Source organism: Ascidiella aspersa, chromosome 1, assembly GCF_963924565.1.
Source record: "Ascidiella aspersa chromosome 1, kaAscAspe10.2, whole genome shotgun sequence".
Lineage (NCBI taxonomy): Eukaryota > Metazoa > Chordata > Ascidiacea > Phlebobranchia > Ascidiidae > Ascidiella > Ascidiella aspersa.
This window is the reverse complement of record NC_139447.1, coordinates 17,247,815-17,260,560: the sequence shown is the minus strand read 5'-3', so window position 1 is coordinate 17,260,560 and position 12,746 is coordinate 17,247,815. Positions and strand designations below refer to the sequence as shown.

At 37.0% G+C, this 12,746-nt stretch overlaps 1 protein-coding gene across 1 annotated transcript in view; it reads right to left on the bottom strand.

The window, feature by feature from the left end:
- The window catches only part of LOC146168116 (von Willebrand factor-like), a 34,050-nt gene extending 32,876 nt beyond the window's left edge, over positions 1-1,174 (bottom strand). Inside the window, exon 1 of the mRNA XM_083386213.1 lies at positions 1,135-1,174. Coding sequence (XP_083242339.1) covers positions 1,135-1,174 — 40 coding nt within the window. The remainder of the gene's footprint in view (positions 1-1,134) is intronic.
- Between the last annotated feature and the right edge of the window lie 11,572 nt (positions 1,175-12,746).

Below are 12,746 nucleotides of genomic sequence, written 5' to 3'. Positions count from 1 at the left end.
TGAATAATTTCAAAATATCAACATCTCGCGTGCCAAACATTTTTCTATGTATGATTTTGCACTGGCAACCAGGGCTGCGCAATCGGTTAAAAACAACCCGAGTCCGACTCCGGCCAAATGTGCAATTTTATCGGGTCCTAAGTACGGCTCAGACTCCACAGTCTGTTTTTCCCAGATTTACGTAACTAAAAAAGAATGGATATCTGCACTCCACTTATAGGAGCCTTGGAAAATATGCCACCATATGCTTCTGATTCTCGAGTAATTTTACCTAGTCTTACGCAAGTCGAACTCCACAGCCCTGCAGTGATCTGACATCTAATTTACGTAACTTGGGAGATGCCATTAAATCTAATTTCAGAAGTTAAATTTTGTAAAGATACCCTAACCCTGCTGAAAAAAAACGAACTGTCGCGAACGCAATACTTTGCCCGCTATTTTGGAATATATTTCGACGCTTTTCAAACGATACCTATATATACCTATATAAGTGTTAGCTATCAGTTTCGATTTTAGCTTGGTTTCTCAGTCGCACAAAAACACACGTACTTTCTTTTAATTTTAATATACTGCTCTGATTTAACGCAATGAACATTACGCCAATTTTATTTAGGGCATTGTGACGTAATACGAACGGTTAGAAAAAATGTTAAATACAACAGTTATTTGTGCAGATCGAACTAGCAATGTGTGCAACCATTTATTCCCTAGTGTTGGTGATGTAATCATAATGTTATTGATGTGCTAGTAATGAAATGGTTTAACTTTCTTAAGGTGATATAACGTGCGCGTTAAATCATTTGGCGTGCCCTAAAAAATCATCTCGCGTGCCAGTTTTGGCACGCGTGACAGGGGTTGCCGACCCCTGGACTAGAAAAAGATGACTTTCAGTAAGTTGTAAACGAACACCAAGACGTGTGTGTTTGACGTTACAGGGAAACGTTTTGTTTTTTGTTTAATTTTCTCATCATGTTTTACAAAATCAATCAAGTAGATCAATAATTTAATTAGCCTTTAGTAGGAAATCTTTTTTCGAAAATTGTTATACAACATATGTGATGGTCGTCCCTTGACTATGTTTTGCTGATCCTGAAAATAGGTTGACGAAATTCTTTCCCACAATTGGAGTCACACCTTTTATCCTGGGTGGCAGCAGAATTTCATCGGTTGACATATTACAAATTATAGCATTTATCTGCTTGAAAGTGAAACATCTAACTCAACGGTGTCCAACCTGCGGCCGTCGATGAATAATTGTGCGGCCGTTAACACGAGTTTTAGTAAGCATGTGTTGGCGGCCGTGACCGTGCCGGCATGCGTTAATAGTTAGAATTTTTTTACGACTTTAGGGATTAAATCAGTAAGCTAAGTTTTTTCTCTACATTCTCAGGGAACAGACTTGTTATGTGCGCTAAAAAAACTTGATTTCATTGATTGATTGATGCACAAAGAAATCAGTGTATGACAGGGGTCGGCAACCTACGGCCCGCGCACCGGATCGGCTCGCCAATGTCATTTATCCGGCCCGCGGCCTCTTTGGACAAACTAGACACGAGTCCATTGCAAATACTTTTTGACTATTTTAACTGATATGTGCGTGAAATTTTTCGCGCTTCGCGCGAATGATATTTGCACGTCCGCTTCGTTTACGTTTTCAGGCTGTCTTTTGAACTAGATCAGCGCTTCTTTACCGTTGAACATTGCAAGGCTGACAAGTGAGTTGCGGACAAACGGAAACTGTATGAAAAAAAATATTGGGCATATATTTTTAATTTGTTTTTTATATTTGGCAATGTAATAAAAACTAGCACGAAATTCAAAACGAATGCCAGTATAGAAAAAAAAACGCTGAATTTGGAACTTAAGTTTTGCCAAATCTAAGCCTAATAAACGCATTTTTATTCGCGCTTCGCGCGATTAATCTGCATTTAGGTTTCATATTTTACCACGAGTTTGTTAGACAACAAAACTTCTTTTAAAGATTAATTATGTTATGGCGTCACGATTTGACAACTTTTTTAATCATCCCTAAAAAAATAACTTGCGGCCGTAAGGAAAATAAGACTGTCAATGCGGCCGACAAGAGCTGAAAGGTTGGACACCCCGGATCTAACTGTTCATAGTGCTCATCTTCGTAAACCAAAATTTTACATTTTGTTAAAACAGTAATATGTAGCCAAATTGCAATATTGTGTGCTTATTTGAAACGGAACGACTAAATACCTATAGCGGATAAGCACGTCAAGCATATTTTACGTAACGAAAACCCGTGACATATATCGATAGGGAGAGAACCACTCACAAACGTAAAACTTTAAGTTGTACCAGCCATTGTTCGCATTGCGTGATATTCAAGCAAATACGTAATTCTGGTACCATACAGCGTCCAACGTACAAGTAAATCTCTATTAAAACTGAAAATTGGTTACTGTTAAAACCGCCAAGGGCGCCCGCAGGGGGGGAAAGGGGGGCACTTGCCCCCCCTGGAATTTCAAAATGTGATTATAAGTATTATTTGTAAGTGTAATATGTATTACTTATGAAGGTTAAAAATAATATACACTATCCATTGCCCCCAGTGGCGTATCCAGTGAGGGCGGGAGTTCTTACCACCCTTTTTGTAAGTGATATTATCGTTTTTGGTTCGTTTTTGTCACGGTTTAACAAACTGTTCGAATCGGCGTGCTTTTAAGTAATTGGGTCACGCGTCTTAATCTAATGCGAATCCAAAATCGAGCGCAAAACGCCGTTTTTCGTCTTTAGTTTGATCGACCGTAAACGCGGGATAGTTTTTCTCTTTCGTTATTTGTTTAGGTCAGTTGTTCTCAACCTTTTTTCTTTCGTGGCCCATTTACCTTGCAAAAAAATTCTGTGGCCCAATAGAATTTTTATGAAAGAAAAAACTTTAAAATAGGTTTAGAACAAAACACAGCATAACATATTTCAAAACAGATTATTTAATCAACCGTGCATTAGTGAGTAACATGCGGCTGAACAATAAATTTACATTCCTTTTTAATTCCTCCCAAACGATTATTCCTTTAAAATGAAATATAATGACACAAATGAAACTAAATCTAGCTTTTTAAATTGGTTTGTGGCCCACCTTAAATGTTCTTATGGCCCCCACTGGTTGAGAAGCGCTGGTTTAGGTTGACTGATTAGCAAGTGTGTATTCGACAATTGACAACGCTAAGTCAAACCTTATTTCTTTTTTTCTCGCTAAAAAACGTCAAGTTATACGCAGTATGTTTCTCGCTGTTCGGTCTCTGCGCTAATATACGGTGTTGGTGTAACATCGACATTTGTTTAAATGAAGCAGATTCTTAAAAGGAGGTATAATGGTGACTATCGTGCGCGTTTTAAAGTATAAATTTTTAAGTAATGATAGTTAACGCAAAATTATGCTCTTTAAGCATACTCTAAGTCAAGACCACGTGCTAAGTGTGCGAAAAATAGGGGATTTCCCTAAGTTGAAAATTCAGGACACCTATTTTGATTTTCTGGTTACGTTCCTGATTGCCCCCCCCTGGAAAATTTTCTGCGGGCGCCCCTGAAAACCGCCGAATTAAATAAGATATTTTGCGAACTGTACCTAAATTTTGCGCGGTAACATACTTCAAGCAGTTCTTTAACATAAAAACCTTAAGTTGGTAACATTAAAATTTATTTTGATTAAGGCAATATAGCATAATTTGATTTTGATTTTCACGCAGGTAATTGCGCTTTATTTGCACGCATGTAATCGGTATTTGCGCTTTAAAATTATTATTTTTAATAAACCCTATTCACGTGCTCAAAGAATCATTAAACTTTGTAAACAGCATATGCTTTTAAATTGTTCGCCTACAATTTAGTGGTAAAATGTAAATCACTATATGCGTTTTTAGGTTTAGGTAGTACTCGTGTGTCTACCGCGTGCTGCTGCATGGCCAATAATATGTAAACAATATTTTGGCTCCAAATGCTGACAACCAATGTACTTCAGGTGATAAAACAGCGATATTGTGTTTTTGTTTGTTTTGTTTTTTGAATATTTTTTTACTATTTGTACCATGTTCTTGAACATACCATTAAGAAAGGCAAAGTTTTGGCGTATTTACATCGATAAATCACAAGGCGAGCACTAATCAGTAAACAGTTTACCAAATCATTCTCGTTTACAGTAACAAACATAATAGTCACTGAAATGGCTTGTAGCGATATAAAAAGTTTTAATGAAATCCATGCTGTGACTTATCCCCAAAACTTTGCAATATGTTCACAAAAGAAAAAGACATGAGAAATTGTTTCAACATTTAAATTGCAATAAAACCCAACGGTTGATTTCATATATATCAAATGAGAATAGCGCACCGTTGGTAACAATTTTTTTTTACACCCATTTAATATTCAGCGACATGATAAATGCGTCAACGTCCAATATCTTTGCTCCTCCGTGTTAAGTATTTGCGCATGTTTTTTGTCGCTTAACTCTCTTACATCTAGATCCCCAGATAAACTGAAATAATTTCGTTTTGAGTTTACGCACCCATAATTCGGGCAAATTGACCGGATTAAACACTAACATTGTAAATTAGTGTAGGAATCACTAAGCTTTCTACGATACAAATTCGTCCTAAAAGAGTTAGCCGCCGAGAGGACCAAATAATTTAAACTGCACTAATTTTATTTATAACGTCACCAAAGTTACGCGTAAACAGTGCCTTTGGGTTATTTAGTGAAATTTTTATACCTTTAGTTCTTAAATGAGTGTTCTGGACACTCGGGGCCTTTGTTCGCGTAAGGTTTTTCTGTCGAAGAACAATTGGATCCTATATAGAATGCAAGCGATTTTTGCATATTAATTTTACATCCTGAAATGTCTCCGAATTTATCTAGCACAGCAAACATTCGATCGAAATCGGTTTGTTCGCCTATTAAGAAGACTGAAGTAAATGTAATGCCAACAAGCAGTGTCAAACGCTTTGTAAGTGTCCAAAGAAGTTATGGAGCCCAGAATTTTACAAAAATCGGAGGAATCCATAATATCAAAGAGTAGACGGAGATTATCCCCAATATATCTGCCCTCAAAATGAAATCATTTTGGTCTCGACTGGTTAGGTACTCCACATTAGCTTTAATTCTGTGGTTTATAACTTTTGACATAATTTTATAGTCTGTATTAAGCAAATAGATAGGGCGTTGGGCGGTGATTAGTGTTCAGAGAAGGGTATTTGTGTGGCTTGGGGATCAGAGTTACAACACCTTGCGAAGTTGCGGTTGACTTTGGCTAAATTTACCGGTTTCTTCAGTATACATCCAAGCATCGTAAAACAAGCATTTTATCTCTTTCCAAAAAGCTTGATAAAATTCCACCGGCAATCCATCAAGACCCGGAGACTTATTCCTCGACATAGAGTTAATTGCTGCTAGAATTTCCTCAAGCGACAAGCGTGATTGAGCGTTCGGTCGATTATTTTTGTGTCGCGTCTAGCCTCGTCAGATTTAGCGTCGATAGGTGTACGTTAATTTGTGCCTTAGTCTATTTAGAATCTCATCGTTTGTATAGACTTTCCAAAAAATTGGCCAGTTCTTTTAAAATATCGTTTTGTTCTGTTTGGATTTGATCACCCACTTTTAGGCAGTTGATTTTTGTTTTGGACGTGGCGTTTTTCTAAGTTTAGAAAGTACTTTGAGTTTTCTTCACCCTTTTCTGCCCAGCGCGCTCTGCTTCTAATAATTACACCTTGCGTCACTTTTCTATCAAGTTATCTAACTCCAGTTTTAATTTGGCCAACTTATCGCTTTGAACCATGTTGAATTGGTTTGTCTGCGTTAATTCCCGTTCTATGCCTTGAATCGCCCCTTCTAATGTTGCTGTTAGCTATGTGGTTTGCTCGTTTTATTTAGGCTTCTCTGTCACGAGGAGAACTTGAGACTGTCAAAGAGTTGTCAATAGATGCTAGTTTCTAAAATAGTCAATCAAAAAACATAAGATCGTCGTTGTTTGGGGCGTACACGTTGCACAATTTAATTTATTTGTTTCAAAAGAGGTAACGAGGCAACAAGATACCTTCCTTCGGGGTCTATTTCTAACTCCTGAATAAAAATCGAGGTATTTTGTGTCAATAAAATAGCCACTCCTTTACTGCGAGTAGAGCCATGTGTCCATAATATTTTAAATCCCCACTCCACTTCCCATATAATTTTTCTTCCCTTACTGAGCAGTGCGTTTCCTGCAAAAGGACAATATTAAAGTTCTTCTCTCTGAGAAAGTTAAAGATTGTCTTTGTCTTGGTTGTCAACAAGAATTGCTTCAACCCCGGGCAGTAAGTCTTTTGACGTTCGGTCTGCAGTGCAGACGTTCGGTCTGCAGTTTTGTCACCCACGTTTGAGGGCAAAGAAAATTTGAAACTTTGACAAATTTTTACCTAAAAATATATATTTTTAACAAAATTTTAACCGGTTAGAATATTTTGATTTAAACAACATATTGTTGTTTGAAGTACTGTATATTAGTGTTGACGTCGTCAACCACATGTTTTAGAATGTAGATGTTTTACTGACTACCGGTCAACGCAAATTAGTTAATTTGGGGGGTTTATGCAAAACTTGTGAAAATGCTAAGACCTATGGATATTTTGGTCATTTGTAAAAGACAACACGCTGGTTATTTTACAAAAATGTTGTGTAAGCAGTTGAAATAGAAGGTAAAAATTATTTCAGAAAATTCAAAAAGACCTATAGTTATCGAAATAGGAAATGGGATGATTGCAAATCCCAAGCAAAAAAATACAGCATAGCTGTTCTATATGTGTCCAAATCGGAGATAAACAACGATAAGATATAATGCAAAAACAAATTTCGAGCTGAGTCTAATGCGATAAAATAGGCCTTAATTCTGCAAGCTAGTGACCTAGTGACCTAGTGTATATACTCGAGACCGATATATCGGTTTACCGATAATATCAGCCGATATTTCGCTCCTACCAAAATATCGGTATTGGTAAATTTGAGCCGATATTTTTTCCGATATTTTGTTATAAAAATGTTTTAGCTATTCCTGCAAAAAACAACAAATTTCTTATCTTTTTCCCAAAACATTTTCGTTCAGCATAATGCGTTAATATGAAAATAAGGGTTAAATAAATATAAGAAGGCTATAGATAAACTGAAATGCTGTTTGGATTTTAATTTTTACTAATTTAATTTATTATCATATGCAAGGTATATAAAATCAGTATCGAGTATCGGTTACGAAAAACATAAAAAATCGGTTATCGGTATAGGTCTAAAAAAGTGATATCGGTCGATCTCCAGTATATAGCCTACTGTATATTGCTCCAATGAAGACATAATACGGTTAAAATGTCTTTGAATATAACTCAAAACTAATTTTATTTGATAAAATTTTAACTAAACGTCAGTTTCAAAAAGCTGAATATATATATATATTTTTTAAAACGATTTATTTGCATTTTTATTAGATTTTGACTGGAAATAATTTTGACATATTTTGACCTAACGTGTGAATTTTGACAATATTTTAACTTTTTTAGACAAGTCAAAAAATAATCGTCTTAATCATTACAAATTAGGTTTGCATAGGCTGTTAATGTGGTTGCACATTCGTTTTCCGGTTCATTTATTTGCTTTTTATGGAAGTTTTGTAATAGTGTATTGACAGTTTCTCTTAAAGTTACAACATTTGATTTCCCATTGATGTTTGTTAGGAACACACAATAAGACCTAAAAAGCAACATTGCCTAAAGCAGAAAAATCTATAAAACCATATTAAGACCAACGACATAATACAGCCAAATACGCAATAATATCCAGTACAGCCCATAAGATCAAAATTGTCTGAATAAGGCCTAAATTCATCAGAATAAGGCCTAAATTCATCGAAATTAGTCCTAAATTCGTCGGAATAAGGCCTAAATTTATCGGAATAAGGCCTAAATTCATCGGAATAGGTCCTAAATTTATCGGAATTGGGCCTAAATTCATCGGAATAAGTCCTAAATTCATTTGAATAATATTCAATGAAACATTCACACATATGTCTGTTAATAACTGAGATCTAGCCCTTCGAAGCTGCTTTTTGACCAACGACTACGGCTTACGTATATTTAGTACACCGAAAGCCATCGCAGACTCCCAATCTGTTGATCTATGATGCAAGCAGAGCAGACTAAAAAACCAACTAGCCTGCAGTCAGGTTCGAACTCACGACCTCCGGTCAAGCCGGGACCGTCGCTCTACCAACTGAGCTATGCAGGCTCAGAAGGGATGGCTTAAATGTAGAAAATACCGCCCGAATCTGTGAGTAGAGGGTATGGAACGATCAGGGCCCATCAGTCCGACATCGGCCGTTTTGGTGACTACGTTTGGACGCCGAGTCTGACCCGGTGGCGTCAGGGCGGCGTTGTTTTGGCACCGGATTTTTGGTCCTGTTTGGGGTTCTTGATGGGGTTAGAAAATGGGTTAGTGTTGAAATTATAAGGGAAGTTAGTGGTGTACTTATATAGATGGGGTTTGAAGTTAGTTAAAATTGTGTTTTGGACAGATTGACCTTTTAGGTCTTATTCTGACGGATTTAGGACTTATACCGATTTAGACACTAATACCATGATAGGTATTAGTCCTATTTTGGCGTTATTCCGAATTGCGTTTTATTCTGACGTTGGTGTTATTCTTATCTCGGTCTAAAGCAGCGGTTCTCAAACTGGGGTCCGCGAGACAATTTTCTGGGACCGCGAAGCACCTAACAAAAAATCAACACGACGCTCCTAACGAAGATTTTTTTCTGTGCATTAAAATTTTCAGGCAACTTACTTTTCCAAACAAGCTGATTAGTTGTTCATTCACGTTATTGTACGCTTAGAGTTAAATTGTGCATTGTGACGTCATATAGTGTTGCATTGTGCTAATGAGAATTACGTTTTTACAGCTGCTGCGTTGCCTCTGTGAGCTGTACGGTAACGGTTTTAAAATTGTACATGATTGCTTTACTCAAATAAAGTGATTCGTTAGAGCGGTCATGTTCAAATGGCAGATCGCCATCCGGTTCCGGATCTCTTCAACGTTTTGTGCGGATCTTCTAATGTAGTCTTAAAAAAACAAACTTTTTTTTTTCTACAGTGTTTTCATGTGAATTCCAGTTGTCAGTGTTAATGAATTTTGTAAAAAATCAAGCATAGGAAGAAACTCCCAAACATGGGCGCCCGCACGGAGTTATAACGGGTATTGGCCTTTAGAGTTATTACTACTTGGGAGTGAAAATGACTAGCGGGCCGCACAAAAATTTCAGGCGGGCCGCAATGTGGCCCGTGGGCCGCAGGTTGGACATCCCTGCTCTAAGACCACGTGCTAAGTGTGCAATGGACACAACTTATTTCCCCTCAACCGCAGCTTGTAATTTAGGTGACTTGGCACATAGCTCGGCGCAGATGTTGCGCTAATCGTGGCATAATAACACCCGAAAAAAACGATCTTCGTTTAGTATTGCAGGTGGTGAAAGACGTGCTTGTAATTTAGCGCTCGTTCCGTTCATGAAACTTGAAAACTGCGCTGCTGATAGTCCAATTATGTGTGATTCTACCACAATTAATCACACATATTTCACGGTGTTGGTTGTTTTTTTTTGCTTGAAGTTAACGATTGCACATCGTGATTTCGCAGCTGGCGCCTGACAGGATTGTCGATGACGCACGTGGTCGCTTTTGCTGGACGTATTTGTCTGTTTCTGATTATTTTTTTTAACACGTCTTGCAATCACCATTCTATGACGTCATACTGTCACTGTTTATGACGTTATTATTCATTAACGTCAGACGAAAAATAGGGGAATGCCCTAAGTTAAAAATTCAGAACTCCCATTTTTGATTTGCTGGTTACGCCCCTGGTTGCCCCCCCCTGGAAAATTTTCTGCGGGCGCCCCTGCTCCCAAATGCTAATCTTTGTGAGCGTTTAAGGATTTAAGTCAGCGACAGAAAACCCAAATTCGATGCTATTGTAAGACCTAAAGTCTAAAACAGGGGTTGGCAACCTACGACCCGCGGGCCGGATGCGCCCCGCCAATTGAATTCATTCGTCCCGCCGCCTCTTTGACAAACTAGATACGAGTCCATTTCAAATACTTTTTGACTGTTTTAACTACGTAAGTGCGAAAAAATTTCCAGCTTCGCGCGAATCATCATCTCTCTACGCCCGGCTTGTTTACGTTTTGATGCGGTCTTTTGAACTTGATCAGCGTTTCGTTACCGTTAATGGAATACTTATTCAAAAATATTAAACATATATATTTTTTAACATTTTGTATTTCCGGCAATGTAATAAAAACTTGAAAGAAATTTAAAAGAAATGCAGATTGCAGGTATACCTAAAAAAATCGCGCTCGCATCGCTCGCCACGTGCGCCCTGACTTACAAAGGTTAACAAACACCAAACGAGATTAAATATTAAAGTTATCGCGTTTACATAAATAAAGCACCATAAAAATTAAAGCGTGTCCAACCATAGAGCACTAAATATGTATTTTTTGCTAAACAAGAAAAGTTATGATTGATTTCACGCTTGAGTGAACAATCAGTTACCTCTCTAGTATTAGTGCTCTATGGTCCAACATGTTTAATGTCAATGCATTCTACTTTCGATAGCCGTCACGGTCTGATTCACAATAAGAAAAACATCATCTTTTCCATTTAAGCCTGTTATAAAAATGTACGCTTTTGGCGTAATTTGTTGTTTAATGACCCCTAGTCCTAATTCAAACCGTTTTCTGTTTACAAAATTGATTTGGCAGGACAGGCAAGGTTATCACAAGTTGCGTGACACTTTCTTAGGACCCTACTGTACATTTTTGAAAGGTGTATTACTGTTAAAATGTACGCGATTGAGCTATGTCGTTGATTTCGGGGCTGTTTCCATTTGGTACGTAGAAAGTAACGCAAAAAACGGTCTACAAATGCCGCATAACGTAACACACATCATTATTTTATTATTAATAATAATGCTTTACCAACCCAAACTCAAACCCGCACCTTAACCCAAATAATGTGCGTTGCGGTATGCGGTATTTGTTGACCTTTTTTGCGTTAGTTTCTACGTACCAAATCGATGGAGCGCCTTGGTTTCCACTTCTAGGCGTTAAGATTTATGTGAGTAATTGCCTTATAAATTAAATTAATACCATTTAGTTTGTTGTAAATCTCAAGGTACCGAACTCATTTTAACTGTATGGCGGTGTTAATTGTTAGCTTTCTAATGTAAATTATATAGGTATTTTGCATTATACACTGTACAGAGCCTATGACAGAAAAAGCAACTTTTGATAAACCAAACCCATAAATGATTTGGCTTTAGTGTACAAATTTTAGCAAAATTTGTAGAATTCCAAATTTGATGAGTGTGCCGCAAATCAAAATTCTTTTTCGAGGGCGTCGCAAAAAAGTTTGCGAACCACTGCCTTACATTACTATTGGAATACAAATGTATCTATTTCTATACTACTGTTTAAGATCCCAAATTTAGCCGTGGGCTGCAGTGGTGCTATGCAGTTTGTGAACAATTTTTGGAAGTGCAAATTTTGTCTGCCCCTTGGTGGTAATTAAGCTTAAAAATTAGTAATTTGCCAGCTTTTTTTATGCCAGTGTTCAGTGCGCAAATTAAATTTATGCTGTACTGCTGCTCTAAATAGTCTTCTATATACTTGTTCCAGTGTTACAAATTTAGGCCATAAACTGAAAATTAATACCAAATTCCAGTGTTGTAATGACTTAAGTCAATGACTTGACTTAAGTGCACTTAAGTCACTGTTTTTAAATGACTTGACTTGACTTAAGTCATTTGGTCAAAATGACTTGACTTGATTTAAGTCTTTCGGACTAATGACTTGACTTGACTTAAGTCTTTTGAACAAATGACTTGGGTTTGAAATAAAGCAAGTATTTTTTTTATACAATTAAGCTATTTGTCCAATTTTTGATAAAAAACAAATTGCTTGCTATATGTTCCGTTTTCCTTATTTTTTAGTTCAGTTATTGTTCATAGTCATACGAGTTTAAAAATTCTAATAGTTTAACGTTTTATTTTTATGACAAGGACTGTAGTGTTTTATAGCGTGCCGGTTACCATTTCGTGTCGTCTGTTACATGAACTGTTGTGTACATAAGTATTCTACCTACTAGAGATGTAAACCGCGCAGCGTTTGCGGCCGCTTGCGCGGTTTGGCCAAATTACCGCACAGCGCCGCGTAACTAAATCTAAACAACTTGCCGCGCCGTACCGCATACCGCGTAATGCATTTCAGAGCTTTAAATTTTTTTTTTTCAAAATAGTGGGCTAAGAAACGAAATTAACAACGGTAGTGTACTTTTTCTTTTTAAAAGTGTTTTTTTGCTATACAAATTCTTCTTTTAAATTATTTAATGTAACATACTTCGACATTATATAAAATGCGGTAACGGCATTCATAAGATTTTAAAATTAATTAATTTTGTAAACCAAATTTAACTCGACTGAAACAAAAAGGTCAAGTATTACATTGCAGTGTAACATTTTAAGATGGAAACCAAATCTATTGAAAATAAGCTTAAGGCAGGGCAGTTGTTTCTTTTGCCCAAGAATGGCAAGTCCAACATATGGCAGGACATCGGGGTAGTAGCCGAAAAAAAGTCCCAAGTTGTAAATAAATTACCGTTTGTTGCTTGTAAAAAATGCATGAAATGCTTTAAGTTTGAAAGCCATGTTACTGGTACGAC